At 41.0% G+C, this 22,339-nt stretch overlaps 1 protein-coding gene across 2 annotated transcripts; it reads left to right on the top strand.

Annotated features, from left to right (window-relative positions):
- The first annotated feature begins 1,381 nt into the window (after positions 1-1,381).
- cdk12 (cyclin-dependent kinase 12) lies at positions 1,382-21,833 on the top strand. Of its 2 annotated transcripts, XM_041817087.1 has the most exons (15): positions 1,382-3,332; positions 3,644-3,691; positions 4,322-5,005; positions 6,125-6,304; positions 6,391-6,530; positions 6,617-6,787; positions 10,492-10,681; positions 11,381-11,437; positions 11,733-11,834; positions 16,600-16,677; positions 16,773-16,889; positions 16,974-17,105; positions 17,261-17,484; positions 17,590-18,006; positions 19,575-21,833. In XM_041817087.1, the coding sequence occupies exons 1-15, from the start codon at positions 2,164-2,166 to the stop codon at positions 20,000-20,002; spliced, it is 4,137 nt and encodes a 1,378-aa protein (XP_041673021.1). In that variant the 5' UTR covers positions 1,382-2,163; the 3' UTR covers positions 20,003-21,833. The 2 variants fall into 2 exon arrangements, with proteins under 2 accessions (XP_041673021.1, XP_041673022.1); XM_041817088.1 differs by lacking the exon at positions 3,644-3,691 and having other exon boundaries at positions 19,575-21,831.
- Positions 21,834-22,339: the final 506 nt, after the last annotated feature.

Genomic DNA, 22,339 nt, shown 5'->3' with positions numbered 1-22,339 from the left:
ATGTCACCGTTAGACGATAATTCATCAACATTTTTAACTTTGTAGTTACAGCACGAAACGCCACTTCCGCGTTTCTCACTGGCCTGCCCCACTTTGACAGTTGGTCCAATCAGCATCATGGGTGAGTTTTCGTCACGCTACGTAGCCATGCTGGGTGAAATCACGTGACAACAGTTTTTAAAGTAGTCACCATGTGTACTACTGTGAGACAAAGGCACAGTCAAATAAAATAAAATAAAATAATTTAACATGACATAATTGTGAAACACAAGTGCATTCATTGTATAAATGCTGCTGAATAAAAATGTAGAACAAACTTAAGTTAAATTTACATTTTGCTATCTCACTTATATGCTTTGAAATCTATACTCAGAAAAAGGTCCGTTGACATGGTCAAAAGTAGATGATGTACGCTCATTTATAAATTAATTTGATAGGGCGGTTTTTAGCCAGAGATTCTAAAACTTGGGACATATCATTGGTTTTATATCTTTCTGCTTTTCTTGGAAAACCACCTCCTCCCAACATAAAATGAGAGTAAACTCTTTTTTTAAAGTCAGATTTAAAGGCAGTTATTATTATTATTATTATTATCATTATAAATATTTTTTCGAGACATATGCATAAAGAGCCTTTAAACATGGTACAATTGCATTAATGGCCCCCCAATCATGACTTGGATTGGCATGTTTAAACATTTTAATGTTAGTTTTTAATGTATTTTGTCTAATCATGTCATGGACCAGTGTTGTTACTCGTCGTTTGTATCTTTTAAATGCCAAAACTCCTGTCAGCACAATGAATTTGCCTTTGTGGGTACTAATAAAGAAATTTGAACAAATATTGTATTGTTACCAAGCTTTTTTTTTCAGCCTAAATAAGATCAAATACACAGGAACGCTCCTCAAGACAAGGCTACAGATCAGAATCTTGTGTGGAGGTCCTCGTGATATCTGCTACTTTCTCCCTTACGTAGTTTAAGTTAGATAGACCAACACACCAGATGATACAAAGAAAAGGTTGGGCATTTTGGGCCCTTGGACGGTTGCCCACTTTGCCTGAGTTCATTGCAGCCCTGCTTTATTGCCTGCTGCAGTTTAAAGTGTAGGCTTAAAATTAGTTACAATAAAGTATTTCTTTTAAAACAGCAGTCCATATGTCTGCTAGTTATTTCTAGCGGCGTCACATAACACCTGGAATATGTCTAAAGTGATCTAAATTCTTGACAAATGTTTATTCCTTGTCCAAACTGTGGTAATCTCTTTGACATTTTCCGTCACTTGCGCGCTAGCACAATGGCAGGAGGCGGGCCCTCTGATCTGATAGGACGTTGCTAAGATATAGCCAAGATTGACAGTGTTCCGGTTTCCGGTCCATTCCGCTGTGCGTAGAAGTTGCTAGTCACAGGAGCCACAATGGCGTTTGTAGTGTCCTTCAGATAGGGCTGTGGATGATATTAAATCCACTAGCATCGCCCTAAATATAGGCCTGGTTGATTTCCAGAGCCATTGATAATAAACTGGAAAATCTACTGCACACGAAAATACTATGATTTCTTGTCAATATTGAATTTTATAGAGGATAAAACTAACATTAAAGGGAATATGTAAACAGTACCAACCGGGTCAAGTTTTCATTTTGTTCGAGAAACGAGCGTCTTTAAATGAAGACAGCCGCTTGTTTCTGAATGCTAAGACCGTAATTTTGTGGAATAAAAACACCTTTACTTAACTTGGCACCGGACAAGGACACCTTTCACAAAGGGACTTTTTTCTTTTTTACGAGTCAGCTCGCTAGCCGCCAAGCGCTAGCTAGCGGTGCTAGCTAAACTGAGACGGAGGCGACTCCACAATGCTCCGTTGTTTGTTTGGATCTTTTTTCTTCTCTGACTAAATCGAAGCACAACACTTTGCAGCGGCTGGAGACCACCTTGCTATTTTTCTTCTTTGATGAAATAAGTTGGCGATCTAAAAGGAATGAATTGGCTTTGAGGAGGACTGGACGTGAGCGGCCTAGTGGGTTCATTCTGTGTATTTTCTGCCCTGCTTTTGCTTGGTAACATTTTTATTTTTGGTATTTTGGATATCTGCTGTTCTCTTGTGAATGAATTGCCTGGACCACCGAGGCCCAGTCGCAGGAGAGGTACCGACGCCGGCGTGAGGGATGCCTGGGTCGGACCGACACCATGGGACCAAGAGGAAGCCGGAATCTAGCAACAGCGGTGTGCCACACCAGACTCATACCTCTGCGGGAGAAAAGACGAGCAAAGACGGCAAGGTGCAGTCAAAATCTTCAATGTCCTCTTCCTCTTCTAAACGTAAACGGCATAAATCAAACAAACATAATAGGGAATCCTTGGCGACACCGGGACCAGAATATTTTACCCTAGGCGACACGGCGCCACCTGGTGTCAACGCAGTGAAGCCTCTGGTGGAGTACGATGATATCAGCTCGGACTCGGACACTTTCTCGGACCCACCGTCCTCCAGACCCTCTGAGAGGGGCGGTGGGTATCGGCTGGAGCCCTCACCGGACTATGGTAGGGACGATATTGGCAGAGAAACAGACAGTAGAGAGGACAGGGAGCACAGACAGTCACGAAAAAAGCCCAAGGACCCAAACAAAGTTAGAGACCCCGGGAATGGGGAACGAGGGTACAAGAAAAAGAGCAGCAAAGACCGAGAGAAAGGGAGTTCTGGAAAGGGCAAAGAGAAGGCCGCCACATCGACCTCCTCATCCAAACGCCAGGTGCAGCCGGAAGGTGAGTCAAAACGCGGGGAGCTCATGCTCTCTTCACAGCTACAACCTGGAGCCAGTGTAGGCAGCACCACTTCCTCCACATCTTCATCTCGCAGCAAGGAGAGCAGCCGCTCAGGGAAGTCTCGCAAAGACAAGCAACAGCGCAGAGAGGGTCGAGAGGGGGGCAGCCGAACCTCCTCTCAGAGGAGTCGCGCAGACGGGAGCCACCGCAAGTCTTCAAAGAGCCACAAATCAAGCCCTAAGGGCAAGTCTTCAAGTAGAAGCAGCCCTCGCAGGAAAGGCACCAGTTCTGCTCTGTCGCCGAGTCCCAGAAGAGGGGCTGGCAGCGAGAGTCCACTGGGCAGCGGGTATGGGCAGCAGGGGGATGACAGCTACTCCAGGAGGAGGATCGCCCAGCAGAGCCCTAGTCCCTACAGGGAGTCTTCTCGCCGCAGCAGACAGAGATCAGACAGCCCCTATGGCAGCAGACACAGGTCCTCCAGCTACGAGAGGGACAGCAGCCCTTACTCAAGGAGACGATCTATTAGCCCTTATGGTAATCGGAGGTCCTCCAGCACCAGCCCCATGTCTCGGTGAGTGTTTGCTGTTTTTTGTAGGCCCTTGTGAGAAACACCTTTCTTAAAGTAGCTGATGCACTCTGATGCACATGTTGACAGGTAGATTATCAGAGGCCAAGATAGATATTTAATGAGATATCAACTGACACATTGAGTCTGAATTGATATTATTTGTATAACTATTAAAGTAAACAGTAGCAGTCTGTAGCTGAAGTTTTAAGTCAAGCAAACCTGTTGATCTTGTTCATCCATTCTCCCATCAACAAGACTATTAAGGGGCAGGATATAGATGCTTTCCATATTGATATTTTCCCAATATAACATAGACTGGAGCTCAAGACCAAGAACGGTTATGGCAGTGTCAGGAAAGCCAGGTAATTTGAATTTTACCTTCAGCAAATATGTAAACAAATTGAACATTTTAAGCGTTGAGTCTTAAAGAGTTGAAGGCACAGGAACAGGTGTTTGTTGCTTTCTCTTTATTATCTGACCATTTGCATGGATTATTATGTTTAATTCATGCAGCTAATTAATGCCAGTTGAAATACTAGTAAAAATGTGATGAAAAGACTTGTTTCATACATATGATTATATTCTTTCTGAAGTGTTTTTCATTTTATTTTACCTTCAAACATTAGCCTTATGAAGTGTGAAAATATCCTTAATGTTTTGCAAATAATCTTACTTTACTCCTCTTGTATTTGATGTATTTATTTTGAGGCATTTATCGGTGACTGGAATGGTGTAGAAGCACGTTAACTAGAAAATATAGGCAACAGTGTCACATTGGAGTTAAAAAAGGTATGAATATAGTCAGTTATTCAGTTCTCAAAGCAGTAGTGACTTCTTAAGTTTTATTTCTTTAAGACTTGCATCACAGCTTGTCAAACCAAAAGCCCTCTGTGGTTTTGTTTCCATTTTGTTGTGTTATTTTCATTGCCACTAACTTCAAGCAGCTAACTAAAACTGTCTTTGAAAAATATTTTTATTATCCATATTTCTAGACGCTCTGGTCGCTCCAGAAGTCGATCCCCTCTGCACTACTCCTCTTCTCGTCGCTCCTCCTCTCGTTCCCGAAACAAGCGGCACACTGCCTCCAGTGGGGTGGGGGGCAGCTCTCACAGCAGTCGGCCTACAAGCCGCTCCCCTCCGTCTCGTCTGCCACTTAACTCTAGCCTGGGAGCGGAGCTGAGCCGAAGGAAGAAAGAGCGCCAGGCTGCTGAGGCTGCAGCTCGCGCCAGCGGCGCTGCTTCACCTGCACCTCCAGCACGGAAACCTGGAGGCTCCTCCTCCTCCTCACGACCCACCAAAGCAGAAGCTTCGCAGCCAGAAAAAGAATCGGTGTCAGTAGAAGAAACATCTCTGCCCCCACCTGTGCCCTTACCCCAAGAGGAGCCAAGTGGTGAAGATCATGCTCCTCCACTTTCCTCTTCCACCTCCTCTCCTGCACCCCCTCCTCTCCAGCCCTCTCCTCCTGTGCCACCTGTTCCAGGCACACAGGTTCTGCCACCACTACCCCCTCAGGCAGAAACAAGTAGTCAGCCTCCTGCACCATCAACTACATCCCAGGCCAAATCTCCAGCTCCCCTTCCTACACGCAGTCCCATTCGCTTGACACCACTCTACAAAACATCAACTCTCCCTCCCCTGCCTTTACCACCTGCACTGCTGGGAAACACTCAGGACAGGTGAGTCCTCTTTAGAGGCACAGACACAGAATATATGAAGCAATGCACAATCAATGCATGATCTCTTGAACGTCATACTTCTGTGAATTTGTTGCCTTTTTCATGCTAAATATATCACCGTACTATAAAAATGTTTGTTTTCCAAATGTATTTCTGTACCTTCAACCAAGCCAGGTTACCCTTTGGATTAACCCTTGAATTTCAAGTTAACTGTAAAGGCAGGAGACGTACTTGCTGTGTTATCTTGTTGTCATTCACAAACATTCTTGCTGTGAAACATTACTGAAGGCCATCACTAGAAAGCACACCAGAGAGCTTAGGCTGTACACAACTACTTGATGTATGGACTACAGACATGGCGACAGATCAATCTGAGCTCAAAAAAAACTTTAAAATCAGCTCAGACTAGTGGTCACAACAAATTGTTGGTACTCTGTTTCTAGGCATTTTCCTTCTTGCATGGACATAGCAATGTTGGTGTTTCGCTTTAGTTAGTAACCTTGTTAACTGGTGACTTTAAGCCAACTTTGTTCCAAGATGTTACCAGAGCTGCTGAAAACTTGAGTCCTTTTGGATGCCTTTTATTTTTAGTTTTCAGTATATTGTCAAAGTATAGCTTCAGATATGTAGTTAATGAAAACTTAAGTAATATATATGCAGCCATGGATGCACTTGACTGTAAGTCACCAGTTTACAAGGTTGCTAATTCAACCAATACACTGGTCATGTTTCAGTTAGCTCCAGGTTTGGTTTTCGACCACTTATCAGTTTGCCTTGTTACACTTTGTCATTGTTGTGCTGCACTTACTGTCACATCCAATCTGACTACCCACTGTCTCATCAGACTTAATGCATAATGTAACTTGTGTCATGTTATTTTGAGGACATGTGCAGTCAATGTGCAAAACAGACACAAGGAAAGCGTAGCAATCATCGTGCATACAGTGCATACATGTAGTTAGCAGCAGGTATGTCTCCAGCTTAGCCAACACCTGTAATTTATCTGGTTATTTGGGGTAAACAATCTAAGACTAAACTCTGAATGCACATAAACAAACCTTGCTCTGACTCTTTCTTTCAAATCATCTTTATTTTAAACGTTTTGTATTTGTCCCTCAGTCCAAAGAAGTCCACCCCACCTCAGAAGCTACATAGGAAGGATAAGGACATTCGTGGCCGGACGTCAATCATCGACCTTCCTTTACCACCCACTCTACCTGGAGGAGATGCCTCACCTCCACAGTCACCCATTCGTCAGGCTCCACCACTCCCCCAGCCAGCCCTTAAGAAGAGACCAAAGTCAGTTGATTTCATTATTACTCACCCTCCTGATTGTAGTTTTTGCTGGCAGAAAAAGTAATCCCTTTCTCTTTATCGGTTTACAGGATTTGCTGTCCACGATACGGTGAGCGCAAACACACCCAGAGTGACTGGGGCAAACGCTGCGTGGATAAATTTGACATAATTGGCATCATAGGGGAAGGAACCTACGGCCAAGTGTACAAGGCCAAGGACAGAGATACTGGTAAGTGGCCTCCAACGTGATAGTATAAGGTAAAACTTGCCAAGACTGGATCCTCACTATAACTGGTTCTCTTTTTAACATCTCAGGTGAACTTGTGGCTCTGAAGAAAGTGCGTTTGGACAATGAAAAGGAGGGTTTCCCCATCACAGCAATTCGAGAGATCAAGATCTTGAGGCAGCTCAAACACCGCAGTGTTGTCAACATGAAGGAGATTGTCACCGACAAGCAGGATGCTCTTGACTTCAAAAAGGACAAAGGTAAGTGGGTTTTCAGTCAGAGCTTTACAAGGAGAAATGATAGTTTGCTGTATGAGCAGCTCCACTCTTAAATGTCTGAGGGCGCACTCACACTAGGCCATCCGTACCGTGCCGTATTCTAACTGTGCTGAAGCCCATTTGACCCTCTCCCCTGTCCCCCTTTTGGCCCGCACTCACACTGCTCAACGTATCCAGGCCTGGGCACGGATACGTCACGTGCCGACGTCATCACATAAAGCGTCCACTGTTGATGAACTTATACGTGTTGATGACTTGGTATACATAAGTATTGTTTTTTAGGCTGTAAAATAGCAGCAGCTTTATACAATATCTGATCTGACATCGGGGTTATTTCAGCTGACTGAGGATCAGTAGGCTACGTTAACTATACAGAGCCCAGGGAAGAGAGATAAGAGAGATAGCAGTTCATAGCAGAGAGTTATCGCTCACAGCATATAATCTGGAACCTGATCAGAGTTCCAAGCCCTTCTGCTGAATGAAACTCAGACTTTTTAACTCGTGTGAGCCCCTACAGTCATTCCTCTGCATGTCTGTATGCTATCTGAATCCCCCTGGCATGCCTTTATGCGCCATGGACTGTGCCAACTCTCTGCGTAATTTCTGGATACCTTTCAGTGCTGCACCAAACAAGCTCTCCTGTTACAGGACAGCCTGTGTTCAGAACAGGTTTAAATGTTCAGTTAAAAAAATATGAAACCCTAACGAGAGCGATTTCAACCATCTGATGAGAGCTGGAGGTGAAAACGCCACAGGATTAATAAATGATGCTCCGTTTAAACGTCACTGATCAAGATCACAATTTCACCTCTTGATGACATGAAATATAATTAAAGGTGAACTAATTCGATGGATGATAGTTTGGCATTATAATTTTATAACAAGAGAGGTTACATCAGCCGTGAGATTAACCCCGGCACTGTCGGGTTCGCGTCTTGGGTTCGCGAAGAAGCTTTATTTCACAAACCAAAAAACCTCTCACAGTCGCTAAAGCCTGACTTAACTAGAAACTGGTCAGAAATGTAGACTGGACTGGGATCCATTAGAATGAGGTCGTAGTGAAGCTGTGTGAAGTTAAATTCTTCGGCTCTTATAAAATCTTTGTAAGGTGTTGAATAAAATGAGACAAAATATATCGTAAAACTGCTAGAAAAAATCCTGCCTTCTCTGTCTCTCTTTAGGGCAGTCTGTTAAGCATGCACCTGCTGCCTGGTGTGCTCTCTGCGCTCTGAAGCAGGTCCTTTTGTGTTTAATTCACATTATGTCACATTCCCGCGCATGTGCTCCTTCATTTGCATCCGTGCTGTGCCTAGGCCCACCTCGTCTTTCTGTGCCAGGGCTGCGAAGTGTGCTGCACCCAGGCACTGAACGATTGCACTCACACTGGCCAAACGTACCAGACTTTAGGCTCAAATGGGCCAAGGCACAGTAGGGATGGCCTAGTGTGAGTACGCCCTGAAACTTTCTAACATGATATTCTTCTGTTGGTTGGTTCTCAGTTTATAGCCCAAATAAAACTTGAGTGATGTAATTTTTTTGAGGGGGAAAACATAATGTCAATTTATTTATATAGCACAATTAAAACTGACAATTGACCAGGATGCTGCACAGGCTTAGGGCGATGTTGGTACCAAAGTAAATTATTAAAATTTTGTTGTAAAACTCTTAACACTTGTTTACCCTAGAAAATGATATCATAGTCCTTCTAGCTGAATCAGGAGTAATTTGAAGGGCATCTCTTCAGATTTATATGAAACAGGTAGCAGAATTTGTTTCAAGTTAAGTTTTGGATTATCTAAATTTTATCTAAATTTCTGATTAAAAAAAGCACGCAAGTACATACAGTGACTATAAAACTTCAACACACCACTGTTAGAATACTACATCTTTTTGGTGTAGAAAATTTATCCAAGTTCTATCATCTTCAGAACTTTTTTCTACTTTCCACATAACCTTTAATTAATACAATTCAGCTTAAAAACAATTAAAATCTATCAGAAAGATGACATCTTGCTTGCATAAATGCATACCCCTAAACTAATATTTGGGCAAGGCAGGTTTATTTGTATATAAATTACTTCACATTAGCAGCTAGCTCTGCTAGCCTTCATTTGTCTTTGCAGATTAATATCATGCTTACAACTATCATGAGTACAACCCTTAACAGCCTACATACCACTTTATATCCATTTTCTCCTTCAGAAAAACTGCCATACTTTGCTGTTCCTACTCACACTTAACTTCTCATATTAACATTCAGTGAAGTGCCCGGGGAAGACGCAGACAGGAAGGCAGCCGCCATTAACCAAAGCTACAACAGCGGGAGGTTCATTACAGTCTAAAAGAGCATTATAAACCATGATTTCAAGCCTGTGTTTATAAAAAAATGAGAGGTAATTAGTTTAACCGACTCATAAATCTTGGGCCGGCTAATTTGATAGGTGAATTTAATTTCGTTTATTTATTTATTTCGGACAACAAACAATAAAAAAAAAAAGATAAAACAATTCATAGTCCATCCCACAAAGTTTTTCATGAGTCCGAAACAGGAGTAGGAAGAAGCAGAAGCTTTTCGAGTCCTACCCCCACTTACTGTCCTTTTATAAACAATTACAACAATACAATACAACAATTTAACCGTTTAAATGCTTAACCACGCACATCCCTGCTGAAAACACTAAAAAATCTGTCGCATTACGGGGGCATATCCTGTACACATCCTTCTCTAGGCCACCTCAAAATATTTCAGCAGGATTCAGGTCTCAGCTCTGACTGAACTTGTTGAAAACTTCTTCAGGTAAAGTCATTCCTTTGTAGATATGGATGTAAAATTTGGGCCAGTGTCATGCTGAACAGTGAAATTCATCTTCAGCTTTGTAGCAGACACCTGAAGGTTTTTTTTTTGCAAATATTTGCTGCTATTTGGAACTGCTTATAATTCCCTCCACTTAAAGTTCAACCTCAGCTCTATCTGAAAAAAACTGCTATATATCATGTTGCTCCTCCCACCATGCTTCGCTATGGGTATAATGTTATTGTTTTTCCTTGTGTACTCATATTCATATGTCTGTCTGGTGTAGGATGGCACGACAAAAGCCTTTTCTTATAAAGAAAAACATCCAGACATGACTAAAATGAGCAAAAACATACAAGTCAAGTCTCCCAAAAGCATTTTGGAAAATATATTTTGGTCTGATAACACCAAAATTGACCTTTTTGACCACAATTCCAAAGGTATTATTTGACACAAAAACAATACTATCCATCACCAAAAGAACATCACACCCACGGTGAAGCTTGGTGCATGATGCATCTCCTCTTTTTTCCTTGGTAAAATCATAACAGTATAATCAACTGATGATCAATATCAACCCCAACTGCAACATAATGTGCCTGGTTTCAGCACTATGGTTTTCTGTACACAAACAAACAGAACAAAGCTAAACAAACATATCAACACACATGTATGTACTGCTTACAGTGGCATAGGCCACTATAGTGTAGATTCAGTGCAGACGTATGAACACATCATAATAGAACTGACTCTGTCGGGGTAAAAATCTGTTTTAGTATACCTCGCTTTTACACTGCAGATTTCTTGCCCCATACCAACTCACCTTCAGTAATGTGTGTCATCTTTTTACTTCTGTGTGTTTGATCTCTTACATGCTGTCCTCTGTTTTAAGGTGCTTTTTATCTGGTGTTTGAGTACATGGACCACGACCTCATGGGCCTGCTGGAGTCAGGCCTGGTCCAGTTCTCCCATGAGCACATCCGCAGCTTTATGCGCCAGCTGATGGAGGGTCTAGACTACTGCCATAAGAACAACTTCCTTCACAGAGACATTAAATGCTCCAACATACTGCTTAACAACAGGTACAGCTCTGAGGACTCAGATAATGTAGTGTCCTTGGTTTGTTTGCAGTTTCAGTTTCATTTATCAGAGAAGTTGTTTTTATACTATACTGCCTCTCAACCCCCTTGACTGTTAACTGATGTTAACAGTTCTACCCATAATGCAGCATTATCAGCAACAGTTAACATCCCTGCAGCGAGGCCACTGTACTTTGCAACTCTGCCAGTAACTTAACTGACCGGTTCAAATCACAGACATGTAAGAGTACAACAATATACTGTGGTTCAGTACAATTTTGATCATGTCAGCTAACACTACATGATGCCAAAACAAACGGAGCTTAAGTTGTTGTAATGAGTAACTGTAAGAGAAGATAATTAGGGGCTTTGCTGGAGTATGGAGCTGGAGTTTGCTCTTGCTGCTGCACACTAGCCTGTAAAAAGACATGGAGTTTGGACAATGGTTACAGAACTCATCCTGATATTTACTGCTCTTGTCAAGTTAAATATTGATTTGACTTTTCCTTTTCAAAGCACAACACAGGGAGCAGAAACTATTAAGACCTCCAAAATGTATTATTCAGTGTCAACAGCATAGTCTGGACGGATGGTTTAGCTTTGTATCTCAGGGTAAAATTAGTGTTATTTATAGTTGTTGAAAGTTTTTTCCTGCTTTGTTGTGTTGCTCCTTATCTTTGAATTTTCTTGTATTTTTTGTAGAGGTCAGATCAAACTGGCAGACTTTGGTTTGGCCCGTCTTTACAATTCAGAGGAAAGGTAAGACGAGAGTTTTTCATTCACATATTTAACTCTTAAATGTTAAAAAAAAAGGTAAAAGAACCTTATCAGATAACTTAAATTTTAATTTAAAAGTTCAGGAAACTGTTTAAATTAAAAATAGTATTAATCAAACCTTACCATGGACTCTCCACTAGATGGCAGTGTCTGCCGTATTGTTTTACATCTGAAATCTCAGCTAGACAAAGTCTGTTTGTTTTTGTTCTCTCTTGGAAAAAATGTCCCCATAAATGTGAAATGAATCTCACTGTTCACTTTGTTTCCTTGCTCCCAGTCGGCCGTACACTAATAAAGTAATCACACTATGGTACCGCCCCCCTGAACTCCTGCTGGGAGAGGAGAGATACTCTCCAGCCATCGATGTATGGAGCTGTGGGTGAGTATGAGTCTGTTATGGTGGCACATTTAGTTACTCATTCACACTATTTCTTTGTTTACAAAAATTATTCTATAATTGCTCTTCAGGGATGTTTATTTCATAAAATCATGCAGATTTAGACAAAATAGTTTCAGTAAGAGAATATTTTCATGCAGATGTGACAAGTGCTTTATCACTGTCCCTTTTGAAGAAAATAAGGATTTAATCTGACTTTGTAAAACATAAAAAATGTATCAAAAGATAGTGGCACAAACTTCTGAGTTTTATCGCCTGTTTATTAAAGGTTATTCTAAAATAGGAGAGCGTATTTCTCTATGTGGTATCCTTTTTATCTGGTGAAAGATTTGAACCAAGTGTAATTAGTGGGACCAGGATGGATACAGTGGTTGATAGGCTTGATTGTGTTTTTGATGTAAGATACAATTGGAGGTAAACTTACAAAAAAATAAGAGGTGGAAGTTTTTTATGTGTCTGGAAAGGAGTTGTTTGGATTTCAGCATCCACGACTTGGTTAGATGTGAGGCTTTTCTACCTTTGTTTAATACAACCAAATTTTAACTTGTTAACATTAGATTTTTCATGCTTATGGAATTAGCTGAGGAGAAGATATACATTTCTATCTATTATGAACCATTGCAAAAGTAATCAGGAATGGGTATTGAAAACAGTTGCTAAATTGGCAGGTTTTTACAGATAATTTCCTCAAAATAAAGTTTGGTCATGCCTCATGAGCACAGTGGCCCAGGTTTAGATCCAGCTTGGGGCTTCTTTCCTGCATGTCTCTCCCCCACTCTTTCATCCTGGTTTCCAACTCTGTCCACTGTCCTCCTCTATGAACAGGGGCATAAAAAGCCCAAAAAATTATCTTTTAAAAAACATATGCGATTAAAGCTTGCAATCCCATCCCCAAGTGAGCTGCTGTGGTCAGGCTGTGGTAGTTCTGCTAATATTCTGGGCTAAGAGGAGGGCATGGCGAGAAAATAAAAACTAGCTCCAACCCACTAAATGTAATCAAATTTAAACTTAATGCTTTCTGTTTTTGAAGTATTTGTTGAAGAGTAAAGGTCAGATTTGCCACTGGAAAAGATAAGTAAAAAAAAAAAAAAATTGGTGCAACATAGCCCAATAAATTCCAGACAGGCCTGTGTTTTCCCTTCTGTTTCATGGCCATAGCAGACTGGCAGCTTGAGACGCACATCTTGGCCGTGACACAGCTTGAGTTTCAGTTTGTCTGCATGTTAACAAGTCAGGGCTTTCAAACTGCCTGCATGAGTGCCCGTCTCGCACAGAGAATCTAGAGAATTGAGGTCTTGCCTAGTTTTTCTGTATACAGCTCACCGTCATCAGCCAAAATAGACAGGAAAATAATAGAGAGCCATATTTACCTTGTTTAGCAAATGTGTACATCCACATTGGTGGAATATATTTGTGATCTGTTTCAAGATGACCCTGATGAACGCCACAAGCTAAAATGAGTCTGTTTGATAAAGTTGTTTTCTAAATTTCTACTATTTGTGAAGCTTTATGTTGTAGAATGGTACAATATGTCACAAGAAAACGCAGGATGAGTACACTTCTAGTTTGTGCTTTTCAAAGCAAAAGCCTGGTTTAGTATGTTTTTGGAGAAACTCCCTTTGTTTGTACAGAATGATTTTATCTTGAATAGTTCCCAGCACGCTTCTATAAACTGAATCAAGTTACTTGTAGGGAGGTTTATTGAGGTAAAACTTATGAAGATTGACAGGGCTTTGGCTGTAAGGGGTCCTGGCCCTCCAACGCCACTCCTAGGTGGTTTCCTATTAGACTAGTGTGGCCAGAGTCTAACTAAGATGTTTTTTTCCTTCTCAGGTAATAAAAAAGTGCTTTGACAACATGTGTTTATTAATACTAGACTGAGGTCTCTTATAGATGTAAATATAATTCTAATAATATCTCTAAACCTCCCATTCTTCAGTACTTCCTGTATGTGTCTTTTTTATGAATCCCATAAGGCTTCAAAAAAGATCTCTGAAGATTTATTCTAACGGTCACTGCTGTCAAATAGACTGTAGCAGAAAAATGATTAATATCCCATGAGTGTTGTCCTGCAGCTATGGCTTCTAGGCTTTAGTGGCAGTATCCTATATTTATTCATGGGGATTATCTGAAGGAACTGACACAGAGAGAGGGCGGGCAGATTGACAGCCTACAGATGGACGAATAGAAAAATTACCAAAAACATTGAAGAGAGGATTACCAGAAAGATAGATTGGCAAGAACAAAGCCAGGCCAACAGCACAGCTACTTGACAAACCGTGAACATGGTCAAACTAAAACTAAACAGAAAATTTGTAAAATCATCCTGATTAACAACAAATTAGAAATTGTAATGTTCCCTGTTATTAACATATGTCAACAGTTTGACCGGCTGTGCAGCCAGCAGCTGTTTTCCAGTCCAGTGTAAACTCGTGCTGGACTCTGAGATAGCTTAGACGTCATCTTCAGCTTGAATAATAAGATGGATAATACTGTATAACACTGTAAAGCAGCAAACGACAAGAAAGGTTGTTGCATCTTTTCTTTAAAAATCTAAGTAGCTAAAACTGCTGAGATTCACCTTCTACAGATACAGGTTTGATATTGCAAGTCTTTGCCAAACTACACCAACACATACATTTTGTTTCCAAATACTTTTAAGAAGAAATTCTGATCACAATGAGGAGGGAGCATGTGTTAGAAAATGATTTAAGTGTTAACGCTAGGCTGCCTCTATTACTGTCTGTATTTTTATTAAATATAGAATATATATTTAGAAATAAAGTAGCCTAAGAGTTCTACATTGTTGTTGTTGAGTGTATTTTAGCACATTGGTAATTTCAACAGATGTGAAGCAGCAGGAAGAAGCTATAAAAAAAAAAAAGAAACTCAGTAATGGAAAAAGTTGCAGTCTACTGAGTATGTTCTGATTTATTTATTTATTTATTTATTTAAATAGTCCTGGTCAAATCTGATTGACCAGATTTTTCCATGTAGTTTGCCAAATTTGCAACATTAATGCTTAGATTTTAATCTTTTATGTGTTGCACATTCCTTTATGCTTTAAATTGAACAACATGTCAAATTAAAATCATGATTTAAGGGATTCCTACACATGAATGTGAAACTCTTTATGTATTTATTTTGTTCTGTAAAGTGCAAAGCAATAGCAACACACAGTAGAATAATAAGCACAGCAACATTTATACACCAAACCACTTATGAATAACAAAATAATGCAAAGCGATAAAATAATGCATGTACTTATTTGGTTGAACTTTGTGTTTTATGTCATTTTGCAAATTATATTGATTAAAAGTAAAAGTTATTCTGAGTATTCTTTATAATATTTATACCAAAATAGACTATTCAGTGAGTCAGGAAGAAATTATAAACCCCCCGTGAAAATGTCTTTTTCTCAAAGTATTTCCCGAGTGCTGTTAAACTGATCTTTTTTTTGAGTAAGAGCACAAACCACTGTTGCACAATGATGCGCTTTAACTTTGTAATGCTCAAAGCTTGAAGGAAATACAAAGTTATCACAGAATTTCCAAGTGTCAGGAACTGTAAAGAGTATCAAGAAAGTCAAAGAAAGACACACAGTCCAAAACAAGCCTGGCAGATATATGAAGAGAAAGACTTCAAAGACCCTGCAAAGAAAACTAGTGAGAGATGTGTCTAAAGACCCCAGAACAACTGCCGAGACTCTAGTGAAGGCTTTAGCCAAGTCAGGAACTGTAGTATCAAAGAAGACAATCACTAGAGCCCTGCACAGGAATGGACCAAGAAAAACTCAGTTTCTCCAGAAGAGACACCTTCAAACCAGACTGAAGTATGCCAAGGACAACCTGGAGAAACATTCTGCATACTGGAAGCATGTCCTTAGGTCAGATGAGACCAAACAAGAGACCACAGAGATTTTGCTTATGCTTTTAGAAAGAAAGGAGAGGAGTATAATCTAAAGAATGCTGTCCCAAGAAGTGAAAGTATTGCGCTGTGTTGATGCTTCAGTGTGTCTGGAATTGGGAATCTTGTAAAGGTTGAAGGAATCATTAAGAAAGAGGGATATGTAAGGATTTTGAAAGCAAATGTCAAGCAGTCATCAGCAAAACTGGGTCTGGGTTGTTGCTTTGTCTTCCAACACGACAATCCAAAACACGTCCTACCTCTAGAAATCCAAAGTGTACATTACTGACACAAAGTCCTGACTTGAATCCAACTGAAAATCTTTAGGGTGAATTGAAGGTCCATGCTAGAAGACCATCAAATCTGGAGGAGCTCGAGAGATTTGCCAAAGAAGAATGGGCTGGGATTCCTTAGGAGATGAATCTGAGATGTGCTGAAACTACAATAAATGACTGCGGGCTGTTATCCAGCAAAAAGGAGACACTATTGACTATTAGCATCAGGCGGGTGCTAGAAATTATGACCCTGGTAGTTTTTGTGAAATAATTTTGTTCCTGTGTATAAAGTAAAAAAATGTCAGCATCCAAAATAAAATGATGTTTGGAAAGGTTTGGTTAAAAATTCCATGCTCTGTTTAACAGAACTTTTAAAAAGTTACATTTTCATACCGAGGCTATGTAATAATTTCGTCCTTATCTGTATTTGAAGAAAAGAAGAACAACGGCTTGATCACTGATTCTAGATTGTTCTTATAACTTGACACCAGTTTTAAAGCTCAGTGAGTGGGAGTTAAGATCTTCCTAAAGCCTCTGTTGATATCTTTTTGTCTTTCTTTGCTCAGATGCATTCTTGGAGAGCTTTTTACCAAGAGGCCCATCTTCCAGGCCAACCAGGAGCTTCTACAGCTGGAACTCATCAGGTAGTCTATCCCTATCTAACCACAACTTCCACACCTTAACACCACAGTTTCTCTTTTTCCCTCCTAACCCCACATTTTTCTTTCTCCGTCACTAGTCGTCTTTGTGGGAGCCCTTGTCCAGCAGTCTGGCCTGATGTCATTAAGCTTCCCCTCTTCAACACCATGAAACCTAAGAAGCAGTACAGACGGCGACTGCGGGAGGAGTTTGCTGTGTATGTCTCTAACCTACGCTCTAATTTTAAGTAGCTTTGATTTTTCGGTACCTGCCACTGAGTAGTGTTTCCACTTCTGTGCAGTTTACCGACTCCTGCCCTGGACTTGCTTGACCAAATGCTGACCCTGGACCCTTCAAGGCGCTGCACATCAGAGCAGGCACTTAACAGTGACTTCCTACTTGATGTTGAGCCCAGCAGGATGCCACCACCTGAGTGAGTAGATCCACATCCTCTACTTTAACTCATAGGCCTTGGTTACTTTTCTCTGATTTTCTCTAAATTGACATTTTAGATTCTATTTTAAGGATTACATGTGAAAAAACATAATTGTTTTGGGCTTCATTTTTCAATTTTTTTTTTTTTTTTAGTCTTCCTCATCACCAAGACTGTCATGAGCTGTGGAGTAAGAAGAGAAGGCGAGCCCGACAGAGCGGGCTGCCCAGTGATGTGCCTGTGCCCAAAGTGCCCCGTAAGGATGTGACAGAAACCTCCGGTGGAGAGAACAGCAGGGCTCAAAGCAGCCCACCTGGAGCTCCACCGCCTCCACCAGGAAAGCCACCCTCCTCAGCCAACTTAGAGCGCGAGTTGTCAGGTAACATCTGCCTCTCTCAAGCATTTAGCAAAATTTATCTGAGCATATAAACTTTAAATATTATAATGTTTTAAATATGCAATTTTAACATTATTCTGTGTCCAGGCCTGGGTGCTGCTGCAGAACAGCTGAACCAGGCAGAGCTGGCGGTCCTGCTTAACCTCCTCCAGGGACAGACAGACCTCAGCCTGCCTCAAGTTGCCCAGCTCCTCAACCTCTCCAACCCTGAGACCCTCAGCCAGTCCCTGTCAGCACTCAGTGAGGCGTCTGACCACCAGGGGGCTCCAGAGGACCAGGCAGCTGCCAGATCTAAGCCCCCGGAACCGCCTCCTGAAGCGCAGGAACTTTCGCCGACATCCGGAGATCCAATTCTGAGCCAGGAAGACCAGGCCAACCTGTTGGCTCTCATTTTAAGCCACATGATTAAGCCACAAACCGAGGAGCAAGGCGACGAGAGCAATGGCGTCCAGTCAGAGGAGGCACTAACGCACGATTCATCCGCCTCCACTGCTGATCGCAAGGGCAAGTCTGGGTTTAGTCTCTAGAGGGAGAAACAAGCAGGGGGGCAGGTTCTGATGGAAATTACAGGGACTGCAAAGTTGCTGAGTGCAGGGCAGAGAGAACAAGCTGACTGAGTTTGGTACTCACAATTCCTGTGTCGAAATAAATTCACCTTAGGCCACCTTATGAGATCTACAAAATCAATTCAACTACTTTAATTGGCTTATAGACTTCATAATGCATCCCCAGCCCTTTCCTTTATCCCTGACATTCCATAAACACCCATGGTTTTCCATTTACCCTTATTACCACTTCACATGTTGGAAAAATGCACTTCAAAAACCTTGCAAAATGTCTGTCAAGTTTTTGTAAACGGGCGAAGGTTTGGTGCACACGGACATCTTTCACTGTGTACTCAATGAACCAGAAGAAGCTGTAGTGTTCTTCATTGGAGTGGAAAGAGGTTGACACTGTATTGTTCCCTTCCACGTTTCTCCCTCTCCTTTCTTTCTCACAACCTTTGTTTCTCTGTTTCATCTCCACATGTTTTTTTTTTCATTCTCCATTTTCATCCTAAGGCAGGAGTCATGGATTCTTCACAGGAAGCGATGTTGCTTTAAACAGTCTGTAATGTCAGCCTTTTTATGAAGAAAGTCTAATAAATTATCAAGTGAAAATAAATGTATTCAATCTTTAGACCTCACCTGCATGTGTTTCTTTTAACTTTGTTTTGTCACACTTTTTTTCCTTATGTTTATTTTAACTGTTGACTGACTCGGATATTAGTTCAAAGATGTGATAAGCAGGTTGAATAAAACTGTTGACTTTGCTGCAGACACTGGAATGGTAACGGTCATATTTTATTGTTTTTTCTTCTCTGAAACCTTTACAGCCTTGGTTAACTTTGCACTGCTGTAGACTGGACAAAAAAAATCAGCGAACCTAGTTTAGCGTCTTTAAAATATTTAAATACCTCCTTCGTAAGTTAGCTTTTCTATTCATCCAGCAGAATATTCCCCTTCTGATTTTCTCACCTAGTTCTTACATTTTTCCTTTTGTTCATGATTGTTTTAAAAGAAAAACAAATAAATATTCATATGTCAGTTGTAGAAGAAAGTCTTCACATACATGGTGAGAAAATACATTTTTGCCGTGTTGAATAAATTCTTTAACAGATATGAACAATCACTTTAAATTAAAGTCTTTCCATTTTGACATTGATTTTACCTAAAAGTGCATCCATTTTCTGTTTCAAAGTCTGAGTCTTGAATTTTTCTGTACTATACCAATAATTTGACTGTAGATTGGCATTATTATTGCTATAATTAAACTGATGTATAAACACTTAAAGTTGAACTGAAGCACAAGTGACTTAAAGCTTCTTTTAGAGTACTCTGCCACCCTCTTGTGGTGAAGGTAGGGCAGTTGCATTGCCACATTGTTTACTCAACTACTGGCTATTTGACAAATGTTTACTCTCTGTTCTTGCACATTAGATAAGTCCATCACAAGTAAGATTAAAGGTCATTGCATGTCTGATAAGTTACCTTCATATCTAATTTTTTTCCTTTGTCCTCTGACTCCTTCAGATGTTGCCACATCAAAAAGAAAACCTTTTGGCACTAACCTGGCGCCCCTCTCTGCTGAGCAGCGTCCACCCTCCCCACCAGGGCCGCCTCCGTCAGCTAGCCTCGAGAGCAAAGAGCAGCCTGGCACTGAACCCAGCCAGGACATAAGCCCTACCGTAGCGGCTGCCTTGCTGCAGCTCATCTCTAAGCATGACTCTGAAGCTGAGGTCCCTCAGTGCAGCAGTAAAGACCCATCTCCTGCTGCAGACGCACCAGCCCAGGGACAGCCACCTCCACCCTGGGTGGCAGACTCGCCGCCTAAATCCTCAGCCACTGCTGCCTCAGCCACTGCTGAGGCTCGATCAGGGCAGGAGACCACTGCTCCTACCACTTCAGGACAGTTCCCCAAGGACCAGGACCTCCGCTTCTCTCATGGAGCTGCATGCTGACCCTCTGTCCTTCTGGTTGGACAGAGCTGGTGGCTGCAGAGAGACACCTACAGATTAGGACTCACTGGACCACGAGCAGGTAGCTAAAGTTGACTCACAGATCTTTCAAATGAGTGTCTGTAAGAAAGAGATTAAAGGCTTTATCAGGTCATGAACATCACTGCCCCCTGAACAAGCTGTCTTGTCATACTGGACGGGGTGTCTGATCCCATTCCTTAATACTCCTGTTATGTAGAGTCACAACCTGCAGTGCTTTGCTTTTTCTTGTCAGCTAAAGATCCTGACTTCAGTGAAGTTTAGCCTCCAAACTGAGAGCCATTCTGAGAAAGCAGCCTTGCTCCCCCCCCCCCCCTCAAAACGATGATTGTTAAGCCGACTGTAGTGCCGTCTTCTAACAACGCTCTCATGTTTAGAGGAAAAATCACCACCCCCACACTCTTATGAGGTTTTGTCTCTGACAACCCAACAGTATTTCAGCTGAAGCTTAAATACTTTTAAATACTGGGTAAATTTGAGGCATTGATAACATGGAAGAACTTTGGGTTTTCAATTAAACCTGCTGGCTTATGCCCGCTTTCAGCCTAGTGCCTCCTTAATGTCCCCAACAACCTCCGAATGATCTCAACTTGGTGGGGAAATGTGGATTAAGCTTTTAAAGGCACCTACATCCGTGTACGCCCACAGGAATAAAGCCTGTCTGTTATGAACTCAGCTGAACTGCAACATGTTCTTAGCCCCTCAAAAGATCTCATCCCTTTACAAACAGCAAACTTCTGCATCACAAGCTTCAGCCTGTAGTGCTCCATTTTTCTGTCTCTAATATTGATTCAACCACTGCATTGTGATGGACTGCTCCATTATACAAACTCTACTATTGAAGAAAATCACTAGAAACATACACTATATACACAAACAGACTATTTCCATTTTTTCCCTTGTTGGCTTTGAAAGCCCTTGTAGAATATGTTGTCGCCTCCCTGCCAACTTGTGCTGCAAAAGCGTTTTTTTGTGCAGTTATTTTCTACAAAAAAATCCAAAAACAATGGTCCATTTTTTTTTTCAGTTTAGGTTTTTTTTTTTTTTTTTGCTTTGGAAAAGGAAAGGAAGAAAACATGGCTTCACTTGTCTGTAAAAAGAAAAAATATTTTGTAATATGTGTTTTCTTGGTTCAGTTTATTAAAGGAATTGATGCGACCAGTTGAAATGTCTCTTAGGCACTTCTCTCTGAAGTAGCACAGTATGCACTGACAAAGGCTACGGCTCAAATTACAGGATTTCCTGATGATGGAAATTGTATTCTCAGTTAAGGATGCATAATATTTTATTTGTGCCGTTATCTGATGTACTTAATATGCTATTTCCACACTTACTTTAATTGATACTAATAAATGCACACCTTTTTTTTTTTATTTTGGTAAAGAGCACCAAGTCTGTCTATTTCAAATGTAAAACAGGCCATTTGATTCAACAATTTTTGATGGATCTCTTCTTTTTCAGCTACAGAAATTCAGTGAAGAAAAACAAAGTAGTTTCTTTGAATAACTATACATTTCATGCCAAATATATTTTTAATAGTTGCAGTGAAGCAAACCTTTACGTGCCTTTTAGACAGCTTTAAACAGCCCTGTTGACTTACAGTCAGCTCTGTAGACACTTTATGAAAATGTGACGCCTCATACGTAGAATTAAAACGAATTCTTCCGACTATGACAACATAAACAGCCAATATCTCCATGACAGCTTAACTTCAGCCTGTTCTGACAGCCACTCTCACAACCGTTCATCTGAGACACCATACAGTACATTTCTGAACGGAAATTCACGCTAAAACTTAGGAAATAAAGTCTGAGTAAATTTCCGTTGAGGGTTAGGGTAAGGGATTAAGTAAGGGTTAGAATACCAAATGTTAAACGGTTAAAACCTGACCCGCAAAACCTGATTACACAACGTTTGATAAAATAAACAGTCTGCTTACAGGAAAAAAGCTCTCCGTGAAAACATTCAAACGCAGCCCAGCTTATCTAACAAAGCTCCGTTAGCGTTAGCGTAAGCTACATAGGTAATGGTGATACGTAGCTAACGTAACTAGAGCTAAGCTCACAAAGAAACTACGTAAGCTACATATCTACATTATCTGCATTACTAGGTTATCTTCAGCTAAATCGTACATTGCTAAAGCTAACGTAGCTATGTAGCTAACATAGTAAACGTAGCTAAAGCTAAGCTCACAAAGCTACTTTGTAAGCTGCATATCTACATTATATGCATAACTAAATTAGCTTCAGTGACATTTGCTTAAACTCACATTACTAAAGCTAACATATCTATGTGGCTAGC

Source organism: Cheilinus undulatus, linkage group 21 (genome assembly GCF_018320785.1).
Source record: "Cheilinus undulatus linkage group 21, ASM1832078v1, whole genome shotgun sequence".
NCBI classification, from domain to species: domain Eukaryota; kingdom Metazoa; phylum Chordata; class Actinopteri; order Labriformes; family Labridae; genus Cheilinus; species Cheilinus undulatus.
The sequence above is the reverse complement of the archived record's forward strand: the minus strand, read 5'-3'. Positions and strand labels throughout refer to the sequence as shown.

Bases quoted from the DNA above. Each gene is read 5' to 3' on its own strand.
- cdk12 (XM_041817087.1), top strand. From the start codon at position 2,164: ATGCCTGGGTCGGACCGACACCATGGGACCAAGAGGAAGCCGGAATCT. The intron at 6,788-10,491 runs GTAAGTGGGTTT...CTCTGTTTTAAG, and splicing joins TGACTTCAAAAAGGACAAAG to GTGCTTTTTATCTGGTGTTT. The intron at 18,007-19,574 runs GCAAGTCTGGGT...TGACTCCTTCAG, and splicing joins CTCCACTGCTGATCGCAAGG to ATGTTGCCACATCAAAAAGA.